This window comes from Uranotaenia lowii, chromosome 2 (genome assembly GCF_029784155.1).
Source record: "Uranotaenia lowii strain MFRU-FL chromosome 2, ASM2978415v1, whole genome shotgun sequence".
Lineage (NCBI taxonomy): Eukaryota > Metazoa > Arthropoda > Insecta > Diptera > Culicidae > Uranotaenia > Uranotaenia lowii.
Window position 1 is genome coordinate 170,798,344 of NC_073692.1, and position 19,199 is coordinate 170,817,542.

Sequence of the window (19,199 nt, forward strand, 5' to 3'; positions counted from 1 at the left end):
CAAAACAAATGTTTGTCAATTGCATAGCTTAAAATGAAGTTGTTTTGCTCATATGGATACCAGAGGTGTTTTTATAGTCAAAGTTGAGTTGTTTGGCCAGAACGAATTTGGGGAATATTTAAAAAGATCATTTCGTTCAACAATTTGGCACAAATTTTCGAAATCATAACTTAAATCAGTGCTCAAAAGTTGTGTTTGTTGTATTTATTTTTTTTTTTTTGAATAGTGACTGGGACATATTCAAATGTGGCTTATGGGATAGCTTAATAGGAAAGCGATATTTACATGAAATATCTTAGCAAATGTTACCGATGGTTTCCATTGACGATACTAGCAAGTAATTAGCTAAATAATGGAATGGGCACATTGTTTGCCTTTTTATGAAAACTGCAAGAAAATCTTTACCAAAGAAGATACGAAAAGAAAGGCTTAAATGAATTTACAGTCAATTTTAAAGGCGCTGGTATGCCTCTCAAAGCCTCTTAAATGCATCAAGCACTACAAGAAGATCAAAAAAATTCTTCATCTATAATTTCCCTATCTATTTTCTTTTCGATTCTAATTAAAAGTGATAAACTGGATTAAGCACTCAATTGTAAACAAAAAAAAACGAGTTTGGCTCCTTAAAGCCTAAAGCCGTTTCAAATAAAGATGTTTAAAAAAAAAAGAAGAATAAGAAAATCAAAAAAATAAAAAAAATCAAAAAAATCAAGAAAATAAAGAAAATCAAACAAATAAAAAAAAAAATAAGAAAATCAAAACAGTTAAGAGAATAAATAAAATTAAAAAAATCTAGAAAATCACGAAACCAAGAAAATCAGGGAAATAAACAAAAAAATTAAGAAAATCAAAAAAATCAAGAAAATCAAGAAAATCAAGAAATTCAAGAAAATCAAGAAAATCAAGAAAATCAAGAAAATCAAGAAAATCAAGAAAATCAAGAAAATCAAGAAAATCAAGAAAATCAAGAAAATCAAGAAAATCAATAAAATCAAGAAAAACAAGAAAATCAAGAAAATCAAGAAAATCAAGAAAATCAAGAAAATCGAGTAAATCAAGAAAATCAAGAAAATCAAGAAAATCAAGAAAATCAAGAAAATCAAGAAAATCAAGAAAATCAAGAAAATCAAGAAAATCAAGAAAACCAAGAAAATCAAGAAAATCAAGAAAATCAAGAAAATCAAGAAAATCAAGAAAATCAGGAAAATCAAGAAAATCAAGAAAATCAAGAAAATCAAGAAAATCAAGAAAATCAAGAAAATCTAGAAAATCTAGAAAATCAAGAAAATCAAGAAAATCAAGAAAATCAAGAAAATCAAGAAAATAAAGAACATCAAGAAAATCAAGAAAATCAAGAATATCAAGAAAAGCATAACAAAAACCAGAAAAATTAAAAAAATTAAGAAAATTCTGCAAATCAAAACATACATGAAAATCAAGAAAATTAAAATATTTATAAAAAACAAGAAAATCAAAATAATGAAAAAAAAACAAGAAAATCAATACAATCGAGAACATTAAAAAAATTAAGAAAATCAAGAAAATTTTGCAAATCAAAACAAACATGAAAATCAAGAAAATTTAGATATTTATAAAAAAAACAAGAAAATCCAAAGTATCAAGAAAACCAAAAAAATCAAGAAAATCAAAAAAACCAAGAAAATCTGGAAAATCGAGAAAATCAAGGAATTCAAGAAAATCAAAAATTCCAGAAAATTGAGGAAAATCTATGAAATTTTAAAAAAATTGGGAAAATTCTAGAAAATCAAGCAAATCATGCAAATCAAGAAAATGGAAAAAACAACAAAATCAAGAAAATCATGAAAATTAAGATAATAAAATATATTTAGAAAACTAAGAAAACCAAAAAAAATTAATAAAATTAAAAATATCAAAAATATCAAAAAATCAAGAAAACCGAGAAAACCAAGAAAATTAACGAAAATCAAGAAAATCAAGCAAATCCAGCAAATCAAGAAAATAAAGAAAACCAAGGGAATCAAGATAATCTAGAAAATAAAGATAATAAAAAAAATTCTGAAAATTAAGAAATAAAAAAAAACAATAAAAATAATCAAAGAAATCTAGAAAAAAATTAGGAAAATCAAGAGTATCAAGAATATCAAGTACAGACCCCGTTCGTTTTTAGCAACACACCCGAAAATTTTATGTTGCCAAAATCGAACGGTTTTTTTGTCACTTTTTTATTTTTAATTTTTATTTAGAACTAGTCAGAATTGATGTTGATCCTTATATGAGAATACTGTTTTTCAATTCGGCTCAATTATATTAGTTTTAAGCAGAAAAACATGGAAAAATTCATGATTTTACTGTTTAAAACTATTATAGTTAAGCCGAATTGAAAAATTTAATGCTTATTTTATGTTTTACATTAATTTTTAATAACTTGAAATGCAAATAACAAATAAAAATGTGTCAAAAAAAACCGTCTTTTTTTGGATGTTGCCAAAAACGAACGGTTTTTGCTCGGATGTTGCCAAAACCGAATGTTGCCAAAATCGAACGGGGTCTGTATATGAAGAATATCAGGAAAATCAAGAAAATCTGGAAATAAAAAAAACAAGAAAATCATGCAAAAAGAGATGAATATTAGAAAAAAAAATCTAAAATTCAAGATATCAAGAAACAAGAAAATAAGAAATTTGAAATCTTAAAAAAAAAAGAATATCTGTAGTATAAAGAAAATGCTGAAAAACAAATAATCAGGAGAAACAAAAAAAAAAAAACAAGAAAGAATGTCAAAAACATCAAGAAAAGAAATAAAACAAAAAAAAAAATACAAAAATTAAGGAAATTTATAACTCAAGAGAAAGATGAACATCAAGAAAAAAAATCATCAAAAATCAGAGAAACGCATTCCAAATTAAAAGCAAATATCAAAACGTTCTTCAATTTTAAAATCAAACGAAAGAAAATGAAAAAACAAAAGATTTATTGAAAAATTATCAACAGAATTTAAAAGGTCATAAAAATCAAGAATAGAAAAAAAATTAAAAAAAAAACAAAAATCAGGCAAATTTATTACTCAAGAGAAAAAAGAATATCAGAAAAAAAATCATCAAAACTCAGAAAAATGCATTCCAGTTGAAAAGAAAATATAAAACCATTGATAAATTTTAAAATCAAACGAAAGAAAAAGAATAAAAACCAAAGACAAATTGAAAAATTATCAAGAAAATTAAACACTGACAAAACTAGAAGATCAAGAAAATCAAGAAAATAAAAAAAGAAACTACTGAAAATCTAAAGATTCCCTCAAAATTTTGATCATCAAGACAATTAATAGCAACGAGAAAATTAAGATAATCAAGACACTTAAGACAAAGTTGAGAATCAAGCAATAAAAATGAAAAAAAAAACTTAGAGAAGTAACAAAATCAAGCATTTTTAGCAAGTTCAGAAATTTAATTGAATCGAACAATCAAAATTTCAAAAATATCATAACATTAGTAAATTCAAAGGGAATCAAAAAGATGTTATTAGAAAAGTTTGTAAAAATCCAAATATTGGAAATTACCAACAGTTAAAAAAAATCAATTTAATTACCTTGAAACTAACGAAAACCTAGAACATCGATAAAAAGGTAGAAAATCATGGTATTTAAAATATCTTGAAATGTTAGAAAAAAAAGGCGTGATAGGAGAAATCGAAATATCTGTTGCTTTTAGCAAATCAAATTAATTTGGAGAAAATCTTGAAAACAAACAAAATTTTGATCATCATGAAAATTGAAAGAGACGCGAAAATTAAGATAATCAAGACACTTGGAACAAAGTTGAGAACCAATCAAACAAAAATGAAAAAAACAACCTAGAGAAACAAGAAAATCAAGAATTTATAGAAAGGGTAGAAATTTTTTTGAATCTAACAATTCAAAATTTCAAACTATCATAAGTTTTGTAAATTTAAAGGGAATCAAAAAGAAGTTATCTTTGTTGAATAATATAAATAGATTCATCACCATCATTTATGTTTGTTGAAAAAAAATTTGATACGTTGATGCTTCTAAAAAAAATTCTATCTTTCAATTCTTTCATCTTTCTAACCAAGGTAACCGGTAAAAATTCTGTGTTTTTGATAAAAAAAAATCTCGAAATCTGTGATTTGACGTATTTGAACTAAAAATTATGAGACGGTTTTCTGTGACGCAATTTCCTTGAAGTTCATAGGAAAATCATGTCAAACATAAAAAACTGGAAATTAATTACAGTTTATATAAAAAAAAATCAATTAAGATTATGTTGTTTTCAATTTTTTCCTAAATGAGAGTCAGGAATAAATAGTCAAAAGTGACAAAAAAAATTATAATTTTGGAAATCTGTGCAAAATTTAGAAAATCTGTACATTCTGTGAATATTATAAAAATTCTGTGATTTGTGACAAAATTTTGCTCATAACTCTGTGATATTTAAAACAGATTTTTCTATGATTTCAGCAACCTTACTTATGATCCTTTGCCTTTGACCTTTTTGCCACCAACCCAAATGTCTTTCCCAAAAATAGTGTTTTTTCATCGGGCTCAAAAAAGTAAAAAATGGAATTCAATTTTCATTTGAAAAGTATACGATGCTTGAAAATTTACCACAACAATACCATCAATTTCTCATCAAAACAGAAAATATTAATATACTAACGAAGTATTTGACTTTCTCATTATTAAATTATTATTTTTTCTTAATCATACTAACAAGGCCAAACAACCTGAATATGAAAACATGTTGGTGGCAATGCGGTAAAAGTGATTTAAAAAAATTTAAACTGATACAAATAGCCCCTCAATGAAACTTGCTGTTTCCTCAAAGAGATTCCTTCAAGTTAACTCTTAGCGTACGTCTTTCGAGGATATGATGGCTATCATCTTACGTTGCTAAAATCACCAACCCACAGAAAGTGTTATTGTATGCCGTGTCCGGGATTCGATCTCATGACGTTGGATCAGAAGACTTGAAGGCTATCCTCTACGCCACGGACTGCAGCTAATTTATTTGATGGTAAAAGGGTATAAGTGCATGTATTTGCCCAAAGGGGGATAAGTGCAAAAATTAAAAATAAACATGTTTCGCCTCAATTTATGTCAAATAAACGTTGTTTTTTTGTTGTAAAAATGGTGTTAAATGAATCGTTTTCATTTTAGAAGATCATACTCCTTAAAATTTTTTTTAAAATATCTATAGAATTTATTAGAACACAACGATTTTTTTTTCTCAAAACCAGGTTTTTGGACTTATGTATACCCCTTAGGTTCAATGGCCTCATTTGTAAAACATATCAGTAATTATAAGATCATTATCATGATTGTTTTTCCCATTTTTTTTGTTTACGCCACTTTTGCGTAAGTCACTATGGCGAAGAATTGTAGCGCGTTTTCACGAATAAAGCTTTTATGCACTTAGATTAATTCGGTTTCAAAGGCTTCAATTCGAAAAATTGGTGTCTACTTTACTAGGCTTTATGTAGTGTTGGTGAGAAAGTGTCATTAAACGTCTATCTTTTAAGCTTTGTTGGTTGTAGAATGCGAATCCAATTATTTAATATTCATAATTTTTTCAGAAACCTCCAACCAATGGAATGGGAACTTGAAACATCAAATTTGCAACGAAAAAATACATTTTTTCAGAATAATATTCTTGTATATGGTATAAATTGACACATTTTCAAAACCTTAAAAGCATCATAATTACTCTTATTTTTCGGACCAAGACATTGATTACAAACTTTGTGTTTTATCTCTCAATAGAAAGAAGAAAATAAACATAGGAATATAAATAGCCTTAAAATTTAAATGGAACCCATTAGGATTAACGGTTTACCAACCCAGAGGGTATAATCAAAAGAGTTTGATTTCATTACCGAGATCAGAGTATTTGCTTGCTGCAAACGAAAGGATTAACGGGGAGCAGAACGAGGGACAGAAGAAGTACAGCAAGTGTTCATAACAAATTGGAAAAACAAGTTTGCGCCAACCAACAAGTCATGCAAAAAGAAGCACCCAAGTGGCGGGGCGAAGTGATGTGTGATTGCAATGTGACATGATTATATGTACAAATGGTTAATTTGCAGAGATGCCAGCTTCGTTCGACTGAAGCTTGTGAAATTGCATATTCAATCGAGCTTTCGGATGCGCGTGTGGCAGAGAAGTCTATGGCCTGATGCGGTTCGATGCATTTCGAACGCCATGAAGTGCCAGAGCGATGCGTGTTAATGGGAAAGTGGAAATGTTTGCCAGCCTAATTAGCAGGTTTCCTCTTCTTGGCAGTAACTATTAAGCAAACTTCCTACTATTTCCTTCTATACAGCAATGGTAATGAATTGATTCTTAACAAAGTGTCAAGAAAGTTGTAATCAAGAGTAAAAATGTAACATTGCTACATTGTTTTTTTTTTCTTGGTGATAGGAAACACTCTAGTTTTATTTTTATCAAGGTATAAACTCAAAGGTCACTGTCATTAATTAACGTAGTCAACTTCAATTGATTGGCCTTTTGTTTAGCTGAGGCTTTGCGTTTGGTTTATCATAGTACCTATCTAGCTGAGATTTCTTTCCGATGCCTTCAACTTAAAATCTTTCTATTCATGGACAAATCATCCCCCCTTACTGCGTCAGACTACCCGGGAGATTTTTATCATTCTAGTGAAAAACTAAAAACAGTTTATCAATCGCACCCAGAAAACATGAAATCGTAACAGAAATGATAACTCAAATCGTTTACAATGGTGTTGCGAATCGCAATCCCATCTGTATCGAGAAAAGATCGTATAAAATGTCGTCTAATGTCAGTTTAAATCGGATATGATAGAAATTCCACCATGTTTGTAAGTTTTGAGATGATTTTGCTCCCGCGTGGGTTTCAAGTGAGAAAATCATCGTCATGTTCTCTCTGCAACCAGCAATGTATCCAGATGACTACTTAAAAATCAGATGGGAATGGAGTAACAATAAGAGAACTGGAAAATATTGTCGTTGGCAACGATTTGAAGATTATGAGAGTGAAATCATGCGCTCTCTTGCATTCTTCCGATAGGTACGAATAAGATATCGAAAAACGCCCAATTGATGTAATTTTCATCGCTTTAGAAATAAATGAAATTTAGCCATATATATATAGTCTTCACTTTGGTAGGTAAATGCTGTTTTTCAACTTTCATACGATCATTCTATAATGTAAATGAACGTATATCAAAACCGCATAAGAATTTAGCTACAAAAATGTTTGCTGGGCATATTCAGACTACTAAATCACAAAAATTGTACAGAGCCCTTCCAAATGTTCACACCAGAGCCATATTTTCCAGGTTCAAGTTAAAACCATCGAATCCGCGAGGAATTTGCCACGCCACATAAGCTCATTGTACCTTCTTCTCATGGCTAGGGCAGCAGGAGCCCAACCTAGATCGTATTACTTTGCATAATTAAGCTGGTGGTGGGAGTATACGATTCGCTTTTGCCGATTCAAAACCTGAGTCGCTTTCATTGCATATCGGTATGCCTGAAATTTGCGTTCCCGAACCAGGTGGTAAAATTACGCCCACCAAATTGCAACCACACACTGGAGTGGTAATTAGTGGGTTGGGGAATCTCATCTGCAATACGATTCTTATTGAATCAGGCCAGAAGGTATCGATTTCAAAGCTTCCACAGTCTGCTGTGCAGTTTGTTGGAACCAAGTCTCAGGAAGAACCTTTCCTCATCCATCAATGTTCTACCTACAACAATGTATGAATGAAGGTTGCTAGCTAGCTCGGTAGTCGGTTCATGTCGAATTGAACTTTGCCTTTCTAATCTAATTACACATCATTGAATGGGGTACATTCGAGCGCATGGCTCGAGCTCGGATGGAATTGCAGCGTATAATTAAATTATTTCACAATAGGTTAGCGCTAGTTGAGCCTTTTCCATGAAATATTCATCAGGCCTTCAGTTGGGCTTTCAATCAATTATGTTAAATTATTGCAGTTCCAGGCAGAAGGGTAATTTTTAAAGCAAGGATTATAATCTTCAAGTTTAAATGTTTGTCAAAAATGAACAACAAACTGTTCCATTTCAAGAATATCCAGACGTTTTCCCAGCATGTCTATGCGTACAATAATATGTTGTCTCAGTTAACTGCTTCTCTTGGTTACTTACATACATATATTGATAATTGAATTTAAACTGGTTCAGCTTCCTTCCTTAACGAAAACAGAAAAACCAGCAACAAATTTTAAGCTAAAAAGGGCTAAACCCTTCTCATGTGTCCAAAAGTTTTGAAACACCCATCCAAATATCCACTCTATTTAAGAAGACAATGTGTAAGGAAGAATCCGGGGGCTCATAAAATGAAGAGCACTTTCTTTGCGGAAAACTCAAACCCGGGGACAGGCATTTAAAGTACGATTCCTGGTGGTGGGATTTGGTCACAGCTCGAAAACCGAAGAAAAAGGGTTAACGGCTGTTGAGGGGAGACACATTTACGTATGCAGCAGCACAACCGGAACGGAACAAATCTACCGGAAACGAGTTGAGTTTTTCTGGAAGGGAAGCTTGGTAAGGGGGGATGATTTCTGAACTCAAAAGGCTTTCTTTTGAGGGCTTTGGTTATGAATCCAGTGCGTGTCTCATTTTTGGAAAAGGAATAAGTTCAGTTGGAACTTTTAATGATTTCAAGTTTTTTAAGGTTTATTTGTTTAAAAAATCACTAATTTAAGTTTAACAAACTGGAAAAATTGACAAAGTTAAAATTGTGAATGGGTTTTATTAACCGCATTTAACTGTGTACATTAATTTTTTTTTAGAAAGGAATACAAATTGAGACATCAAGGATCTGTTCCTGATGTTGTTACTAGATTTATTTTTATCTCGAATATTAGGATCAGATCTAGCGATGGCCAGATTTAGCCTTCGGGGGGCCTTAAAATTTTTTCTCAATTTTTTTAGTGATATATCAACAGCAAATTCTTCAAAAGAATTCTCATTTTTTTGTTAGTAATAATACAAATTAGTTTTCTGCTTAACACGGTTTCCCAATAGATGGTGAAAATTTAATTTAATTTAAAAACCATGTTATGTCGAAACTAGAGAGAATCAGTCTAAAATTTGGGTTATTTCATAAGCACATTTAAAAAACCAAATGAAGCTATCATTTAAACTTGAACAGAATCGCAAGAATATGCAAAAATTAAAAAAAAAATATCGGAGGACGGATTTAAATGCAACAAAAAAAGGTCTCAAAGAAAAAAATACGCGATTCAAAATAAAACTGTCGATTACTATAAAGATCAATCCGATTAAATGGTCAGCATCTCTAAAAATTACAGTTGAGAAAATTAAAATCAAAACTTACAATCAAAATGCATTATAAGAAATATACTCTTGAACCACTTTAAATATCATAAAACAAACGGCTTCAGCATTTAAAATTTAAAACTTGTATTAGAAAATCTTTTTAAAAATTCCGAAAAAGAATCATAAATAAGTTCTGAAAAAGATTCAAATTTCAAATAAAGTCATAAAATAGTATCAATACCCATTGACTAAATGCAGAATCTAATAGCAGAATCACAATTAAGTTATGAAGAATTTTTTAAATTACAAATTTATGTAAAAAAATTTTATTCCTCGAAATCAACATTGGAATAAAGAATATGATTTAAAAATAAGAATTCAAAATCAGAAATCAGTTAAGAAAGGATAAAAAGGGACCAAATTAAAACAGTGTTAAAAAATTCAGATTTTTAAATTAAAATCAAGTGCACATAAATTCAGCTCTAAGCTCTAACTCAGATTGGAAAATGAATGGATAATCTGTATACAGAGAATGTTTTTCTAAATTCTTTATTTAAATGTTTCAAACCGTAAGAAAAAAAAAGAGCAATGTGATTGTGCCTGCAAAAAAAGTTATTGTATTCGTTATTTATAATCAGATTCAAAACTCTTTGGGGTAAGCTTTTTACTTCAACTTGAAAAAAAAACAACATAGAAAAATTGTTCAAATGACGGAAATGCTAGAATACTATTTGATTTTTGAGGCATTGAAACAGAGACATAGAAATTTCGAAACTGTTAAATAAAGAACTGACCTCACGAAAGTGAAAAATATATTCTTTGCATCAACAGCTTATAAGTTTAGTTTGATGCTATTGCATTTTGTCGCAAAAACAAAAAAAAAAATACTTTCAACACCCCACAAATTTAATTTCTTAAAGAAATAAAAAAAAACATGGATGTGTTCAGAATATTATGACATTTATTTATAGTCGTTGAAGAATTAAAAAAAAAACCGTATCTTTTTTTCGAGCACAAACGTATAAACCTTAAAAAAACTACGAATTTTCATCATTTTCGGATATCTGAAAAACATACAGGGTTGCTAGCGAACTTGGAAAACCGGGAATACCAGGAAAAACTTTGAAATTTCATCGCGTCACCGCAAACCGGGAATTTCAGCACTTCACCGGGAAAATTGTTTTGTTTGAAAATTTTTCCTGGAATTTAAAAAATATTTTTTGAATTATTTTTATAGTTTTTAACAGTCTCGATATAGATTTATCTCATAAAGGCTTATTTTCGTTCTTAGTAAAGTTGGCGCCGTCATCAACTGCGCTGATAACACAGGTGCCAAGAACCTGTACGTTATCGCCGTCCATGGAATCCGTGGTCGTTTGAACCGACTTCCTGCCGCAGGAGTCGGTGATATGTTTGTGGCCACCGTCAAGAAGGGTAAACCGGAGCTGCGTAAAAAAGTTATGCCAGCGGTGGTTATCCGGCAGAGGAAACCGTTCCGCAGGCGAGACGGGGTGTTCCTCTACTTCGAGGACAATGCGGGGTGATAGTGAACAACAAAGGTGAAATGAAGGGATCTGCTATTACCGGCCCTGTCGCGAAGGAATGTGCGGATCTGTGGCCTCGTATCGCTTCCAACGCCGGCTCGATAGCGTAAGAACGGACCTGACCTGGCAGTTGTATGAATTTTACATGGGATATAACAGTCTGTTTATATCTTCTGGCACGATCTCCCACAAGATCGGAGAAAATTTATCGGAATAAAGGGAAAGTGAAGTGAGAAAAACGAATGTTAAACACTGAAAAAAAAAAAAAAAAAAAAAAAAAAAAAAAAAAAAAAAAAAAAAAACGAGAGGGTGAATGACCACGAAGGTTGAAATCCTCTTTAAGTAAATAAAAATAGAATAGAATAGAATAGAATAGAATAGAATAGAATAGAATAGAATAGAATAGAATAGAATAGAATAGAATAGAATAGAATAGAATAGAATAGAATAGAATAGAATAGAATAGAATAGAATAGAATAGAATAGAATAGAATAGAATAGAATAGAATAGAATAGAATAGAATAGAATAGAATAGAATAGAATAGAATAGAATAGAATAGAATAGAATAGAATAGAATAGAATAGAATAGAATAGAATAGAATAGAATAGAATAGAATAGAATAGAATAGAATAGAATAGAATAGAATAGAATAGAATAGAACAGAATAGAATAGAATAGAATAGAATAGAATAGAATAGAATTGAATAGAATAGAATAGAATAGAATAGAATAGAATAGAATAGAATAGAATAGAATAGAATAGAATAGAATAGAATAGAATAGAATAGAATAGAATAGAATAGAATAGAATAGAATAGAATAGAATAGAATAGAATAGAATAGGATAGAATAGAATAGAATAGAATAGAATAGAATGGAATAGAATAGAATAGAATAGAATAGAATAGAATAGAATAGAATAGAATAGAATAGAATAGAATAGAATAGAATTAGTAAACAAACGAAATTTAAATCGCTTTCTAAGCTTATTTCCGAGCTATATTAGACATCTCATTTTTTCGCTTTTCGCAAGTGTGCTACACTTACAAGCATAACTCAAATGTTATAATTTTAATAATGAAACTATTATCGACAAAACTTAACACAAAACTAACTACAGTCGACTTATTTTTGCAAAGTTATTGAAATTGTGTTGCAAAACAACGAATATATGCCAATTTCGTTAGATTTGTTTCATGCGCGCAATGGGATGTTTGTGCCTTTGTCAGAACAATTATTCATTGTGAGTTTACTATTGCTCGGAAAAATAATATTCTTATACCAATGGAATCCGCAAAGTTTATGCATAATGTGTTGAGAATTGGCTTTAATGAAAATCAAACCATATAAAAGTTATCTAATAGTAAAGTACTATGAGTTCGAATGTCACAAAAAGGCATCCGTTTGGAATGGGTGAAAAAAATCATAAAAAAAAACCCTTTTTGATACCAAAAGACTACGGGCTAATAGACGCTGAAGTATTTTCATGACTTCTAATCGGGTCACAAGTATTGGGACACAATTGTAAGAAATTTGACGTCTTTACATTAATTTTTTTATTCATCATGATTTTATTTTAAAAAAACGCATATAATAAATAAGAAAATCATCATTTATAACCGAAAAAAAACCGGAAGAAAACCGGGAAAAACTTTGGAATTTCAAAACGAAAAATCGCTAACAACCCTAAACACAATACCCAACTGTCATCCCTACTTCGACATTTGAATGGAAGTCTCAGCTATCCAACAAAACTATAACTAATTAAAAAGTTATTCACGTTCTAGTGAAACATGTTTTTGTACAATTTTTGAACTTTTGGGATTGCTTTTGATAATGTTTTAATCAGAATAACTTGAACTAAACCGAATTTGAAATTCCGATAATTTAATTTTTTTTTTGAAAATTTATTTTCATCTTAATAATTTTAATAAAACTATTTCAGTGGTTTAATTTTTTTATCTACAGACAAGCAGATGAGAATCTTTGAAAAAAAAACTTTCTATAACCTTCTCAAATCCTTTTCGGACAGATGATTAGTATCTGGTAACTTACTTAATATTTTATTTACTTTTTTTTTGTCTAAAAAATGTCTCTTCAGCATTCGTTAAAAAGGAAAAAAAAATGGATCTTATAGGTTTAACTCAAAATTTAAAAAAAATTATTTACACACTGAATATTCGGATATTTAAACAAACAGTGCAATCATGTTTTATTGCTGCCATATTTGGCAACAGCCTACTTGATCCTTTAGCTACTTATATAAGGTACCAAATAGAGTTTAAGGCTTATCTGAACTTATTTGTTCTGTTACTGAGCTCTGACATCATGCACGTGTTTTTTATTGGTTTGAACAAAATTTGGTTGATTTTTTCTGAAGTTTTTTTTTCCCGAGGTTTGGTTCAAAATATTCTGGAGACGAGACATTTTTGAAATGCTCAATGAGAGCATCTCAGAAAAAAAACAACCAATCTTTCTTCAAACCAATAAAAAACACGTGCACGATGTCAGATCTCAGTAACATAAAAAATCAGTTCAGAATAAGCCTTAAACTTATATTGATATCTTATAGGAAATAGCTAAAGGATTAAGAAGGTTGTTGCTTAATATGACAAGGCCTGGAATTATAGAATAACCTACGTTCTGGAAAAAACTTAGCAATCCATGATTATAGACTGTGAAAGAAAAAACGCTATGAGAAAAATAATAACAAGAGAATGCTCCAAAATACAGCAAAAATGTAAACGCCTAATGTCCAACTGTAGTTCGATTTGCTTGCTGAATTCTTTAGATAAACATAAATTTTATATTTAATTTGTATGAAAGCATTCGATTCATAGATGGAATGAGTTTTAAGCCATCATAATAAATGATATTTCGTAGCTGGAAATCCTCAGATGTCGAATTTGGTTCAATTTGCATGATTTGTTCCTTGTCAAGTTTCTACCAGTTGTTAGATTTTTGGTGATTGCTTAATTAGTTTTTCGAAACGTAAAAATTGTGTACTATTTCTATGAAATCTCCTTCTTCCAGAAAAGAGATGGGTCTCAAACTAGCGTTAAAATAACATGCATTTATCTCTTGACAAATTTGGATCCATATGCAATAATATGCATTATTAATTCAAGAGTTTTTCAGATATTCAGATAACATTCGTATGGAAGCCCCTCGATCTTGTGAGGGGAGGGATCAAGGGATTGAAATCAAGAGAGAATTGTTTGCAATTGGAGTGGTAATGATAAAAATTCTACAACTGCTTCACAAATTGCAACAATTTGCAACACTTAGCACATTTTCACTCTCTCGGAGCATTGGTTTCTTGCATCTGAAATCAAACCTTCTAATGTTCTCTAACAAATTGCCACAAAGTACCACAAATTCAATTATTGGCTGCACAATTTGTGTGATCATTGACGAACTTTTTCCTTAATTTCATTTCCCCAGGAGGGATCTTAAAACATCATTTAACTTTTAAACGGTCCTTAAAAAACCTTACATGAAAATTTTCGCGCCGATCGACTGAGTAGCTTCCAAGTTAATAAGAAAAATAAATTAAACAAAGTAATCTAGATTAAATTTCCCAATATCAAGATGAAAAAAAGTTACAGCTTTAATTTGGATTTTGATCAGATGAACAACTTTTCAGAAGACTTCAAACCAATTGGATTTGAAAAGGTTATAAGGTTTTGACTATCGATTGGTCTGGTCTGCACCACTGCACACTGGTATAGAACATCAATATAGCGGAACTAAATTAATAGCGCCCAGGGATGAAAAGATAGACTTTTGATGTCTTCGACAACATTGCATAGTTTTACAAGGCGCATTCTTTGAAATAAAATATAGAGTCAAGGGGTCCACCAATCGCAAGATAAAAAAGCTAACTTTTTTGTTAAGCATTTTAGAGCTTTGGTTTCTTCTACAAAGTTGTTAATCTTAACAAAATACATAACTTTGCTGAACAAACTAAAGTTCTACAATTTCATTCTAAGTAGTTACAATGAAATTAAAGAAATAACCTTGAAAAAAAAAAAACAGTTTTTTAAATCTGAAACGTTGTAAGTAAGACAAAACAATTTTCTGTCTTCGAAACAAAGCTGAAAAATGTTAAGATCTACAATTGTTTAGTACATTATGATGTGTTTTGAAATTGCTGAAACGCTGTAGAAAGCATTTAGTGTAATATATTAACGATTTTCAAAGAAAAGTTTATCGAATTGTGCAAATTTTCGCACCATCAGCCAATGTGGATTTTATTTTTGGTGTTAAAAGGAATCATTACCATATAAAACTAGCGTGGAACTCGGTGGAACTCGAAGCAATTTTAAGATTGAAAATCTAGTATTTTGTTCACAAATATCACTTTTTAGACACTTTATTAGTTTCTTTGATGCAATTAACTTGCAGAATTTGAGAATAAGAAATAATTAGATGATTTACCCGGTTTTACGTTTAAAATTTAACAATAGAATCTGTACATCATTATATAAATGATATCTGTACCAACACGTGAAAGTGATTTAACTCCAAAAGTAAAATAGCTTTCAGCTTTCAGTGGCAGGCCAATTTTTAATCTATTTAACGAAAAAAACACTTTTGAGATTATAATTTTTCGTTGGATTACAAACTCAATTTTAGTAAAGGATCTATGACCATTTTAATAAATTTGAAACGGAAAACCGGGTAAATCATCTAATTATTACTAATTCTCAAATTCTGCAAGTTAATTGCATCAAAGAAACTAAGAAACTAATAAAGAGTCTAAAAAGTGATATTTGTGAACAAAATACTAGATTTTCAAACTTAAAACTGCTTCGAGTTCCACCGAGTTCCACGCTAGTTTTATATGGTAATGATTCCTCTTAACTCCAGAAATAAAATCCACATTGGCTGATGGTGCGAAAATTTGCGCAATTCGATAAACTTTTCTTTGAAAATCGTTAATATATTACACTAAATGCTTTCTACAGCGCTTCAGCAATTTCAAAACACATCATAATGTACTAAACAATTGTAGATCTTAACATTTTTCAACTTTGTTTCGAAGACAGAAAATTGTTTTGTCTTACCTACAACGTTTCAGATTTAAAAAACTGTTTTTTTAAGGTTATTTCTTTAATTTCATTGTATCTCCTTAGAATGAAATTGTAGAACTTTAGTTTGTTCAGCAAAGTTATGTATTTTGTTAAGATTAACAACTTTGTAGAAGAAACCAAAGCTCTAAAATGCTTAACAAAAAAGTTAGCTTTTTTATCTTGCGATTGGTGGACCCCTTGACTCTATATTTTATTTCAAAGAATGCGCCTTGTAAAACTATGCAATGTTGTCGAAGACATCAAAAGTCTATCTTTTCATCCCTGGGCGCTATTAATTTAGTTCCGCTATATTGATGTTCTATACCAGTGTGCACTGTGCTATTGTAAGACAGCTTCCAAATTATCAGCCAAACCCCCAGAATATCTTTTCTGTGAAACACGTTTGGTTTGCGATTTGTTCACTTGAAATGTACTGCAAGAACCAAGGAATGTTCAACATCCAACGTTTTATTTTTTTTAACTTTCCGTTCATCTTTGGTGATTTTTGAAAACAATTTTGTTTAATCATACAAATTTTCATACAAAATGAAAACTCGTTGCGCTTGTTCGGGACAAAACGAGTCGCTTCCAAAATTGTTATAAATATTTTCGTAGTAAAAACAACCAAAAAAGTCATAAGAGGTGTAAATATTTAAAAATTTGAAAATTTTATACAAAGCCTACAGTAGAGGCCTAATGATAGGTACCTGATATAGCGGGTTGTTGTAAAAGTTTTTTTTTGTGTATACATAACTAAGGAGTATATTCGAAAAAAAATGTAACACTTTGTTTTGTGAAAACCTTTTAAATGCATGAATGGAGATTGATGAAATTTCAGTGAAATTACCTAGTAATATAGTGTGTACGTGTATGAAATTTAGTGACAATATTTCAAGTGGTTTTTTGAGATAGCGTCCAATACATAAGTTCATTGACAAAGATTTTTGGGCAAAATCAAGAAAAATCTAGAAAAGTTCCAGTGGAAGACCCAAAAACAGCTGAAAATAAACTATTCGATCAAAATTCACATAGTAAATCGTTTAAGAATCCTACAGGATCCTATAGTTAGCTAAATTTTGAATAACAGTGATGATGATTGATTACATGAAGTGAGAGGGATGTGAGAGGTTTTTTCAAGCTCTATCCGAAAATATGAATAGAGGAAGTGATAAAAAACTCAAATTTTTCTGAAGGTTCGTCTAGTTGAATTATCAATTGGCCTGAATTCATTTCTACAAGGTGAAAAAGCTGCCCACCGGTAAAATTCACAAAATACGGTGGTCAAATCGTGCGCAAAATATTTGGACTGCTTGTGGGAAGACATTTTTAAAAATCGCACAATGGACAGCAAAACGAACTCTTTAGCGGTCACTTGGCAGGATCCCAGCCAGAAACTGTTCGTTCACAAGTCTTGCTTGTAATTTGTGAAGATAAACAACGAGAAAAATTTGGAAAATTAAATGTATAGTACTTGAGAAGGCTAATGATCTGTGGAAACTGCAAAATACTCAGTCTTTCCTAACGGTTGACACGATTAAAGGCTAAAAATACAACGAAGACTGCCTCCAAATGCGACCGTTTTCTTTGAAAAGCATTTCGATAGGTTTCTGAAAATTTATACTCTGTTTAGATTGGATCTGGAATCGTGCCATTACGCAAAAATGGTGTAGCCCAAAAAATAAAGTTGAAAAATTTCTTCACTGGACGGCCTTGGATCTTACCCTTTTTCACTATTCTTATCCGAACTCTGAGCTTTCTAACTACGGATTTCTGTTTTCAAACTGAAAACTTATCTTGATTTCGTTTCTCTTCATGATCTCGATCCTTGTTTTTATGGTTGATTTTAAATTTTTTCCTGGTCGTCTTGCAGATCTAGGAACATTATTTTGAATAGTGTCCTAATTAGTTTAAGCAAATATCTATGCCAGAGATCAGTCATCGATGGTTTTATTTTTTTAAATGATTCTATGTTTTCTGCACTCAATGCTCAACAAAAGAATATGGGATAAAACCTGGTTTAAATCTTCTCAAATTGATAACATACACCACGAGAAAATAGAGCTAAAAAAGCTTAAGCCAGCAGCAGTGAGTGATGCAATCTCAATTTAAGTAAACGCATTTCCTATGAATGCTATTTCCATCCGAACGATATCATGTGATTGAATGCTGTCGGCTATTCCTGTGTAGCTGAATGGGGGACAAAAAAGTCTCTGTATAGAGCACTTTCATCATTTTTTCATGCACTTAGAGAGCCAGCTAGAACCGTTCCAATCCGATTTCTGGAGCCTGCCATTACTAAAACCGGAGAGTAGAGAGAACACATTTACTTGTACCTTCTGTAGATATATTCCATTTCACTATGTTGTATACGCGCCCGAATCTAATTTGCATAATTCAATTTCGCAGCTGGCCGCTGGTCCCATTGGTCCGATTGGAGCGAATGTGCACCGGATTGTACCCAAACGAGGCACCGATCCTGCATCGGAGGAGTTCTACCGGGGTCCTCGTCCTCATCACTTGGGCCACCTTCTTCCTCTTCCTCGTCGACGTCCTCGGTGGCAGCCCTGGTGGCCAATTCTACCGGCTACGAGGGACAGCAGCTGCCAGGATCCAACTGCCTGGGCAAGAACTTCCAGTCGGCCAAATGCACCGGGGGTGCCTGCAACTACAGCGTTCAAGGTAGGTTCATTGGAAATATTTTGGGTGCTGGTGTTTTGAAACACTCGACAAGGATCAGTTCTATTGCTCAAAGTTGGATTTGGAATGTGAATAAAAGATTGACACGAAAGAAATGCAGATTGAGCATGGATTTTTATGTATTTTTTTGAATTTCAATTAAATTTGCAATAAAAAAAAATGTCGATAAGAACGTAAATTTCCTGGATTTACTTTCAGAAAAATATTTATCACATTTTTTTTGAAGCAGCGCATCACCAATTTAGCAACATCACTACAATCAATATGCAATCGCTTTTCTTTTCCCTACAGATTTATTGTTCAAACCTTGCGTGAACATACTCAAAATCCAGTGCAAAATTGAATGTAAATGCTTGAATAATCTCAGATAATGCAGCATGGTAAAAATTTGGAATAAACAGTCACACAAAACACAACAGTCTTAAAAATGCTGTGTTTCGTGATTTATAAATAAAATGCATAAATGTCACAAATTATGGCAAATTTACAAACACAAAAACACACATGATCTCAATGAAACTTGATATTTCCTCGAAGAGATTCCTTTTTACTTAACTCTAAGCGTACAACTTTCGAGGATATGATGGCAAGCATCTTA

General features: G+C 31.1%; 1 protein-coding gene and 1 pseudogene across 2 annotated transcripts in view; both read left to right on the forward strand.

Annotated features, from left to right (window-relative positions):
* LOC129749797 (netrin receptor unc-5-like) overlaps positions 1–19,199 on the forward strand; it is a 555,087-nt gene that overhangs the window by 138,330 nt on the left and 397,558 nt on the right. For both annotated transcript variants that reach the window (XM_055744887.1, XM_055744888.1), the window contains exon 7: positions 18,311–18,583. In XM_055744887.1, the coding sequence (XP_055600862.1) occupies positions 18,311–18,583 (273 nt within the window). The remainder of the gene's footprint in view (positions 1–18,310; positions 18,584–19,199) is intronic.
* LOC129747806 (60S ribosomal protein L23-like) lies at positions 303–11,076 on the forward strand (annotated as a pseudogene).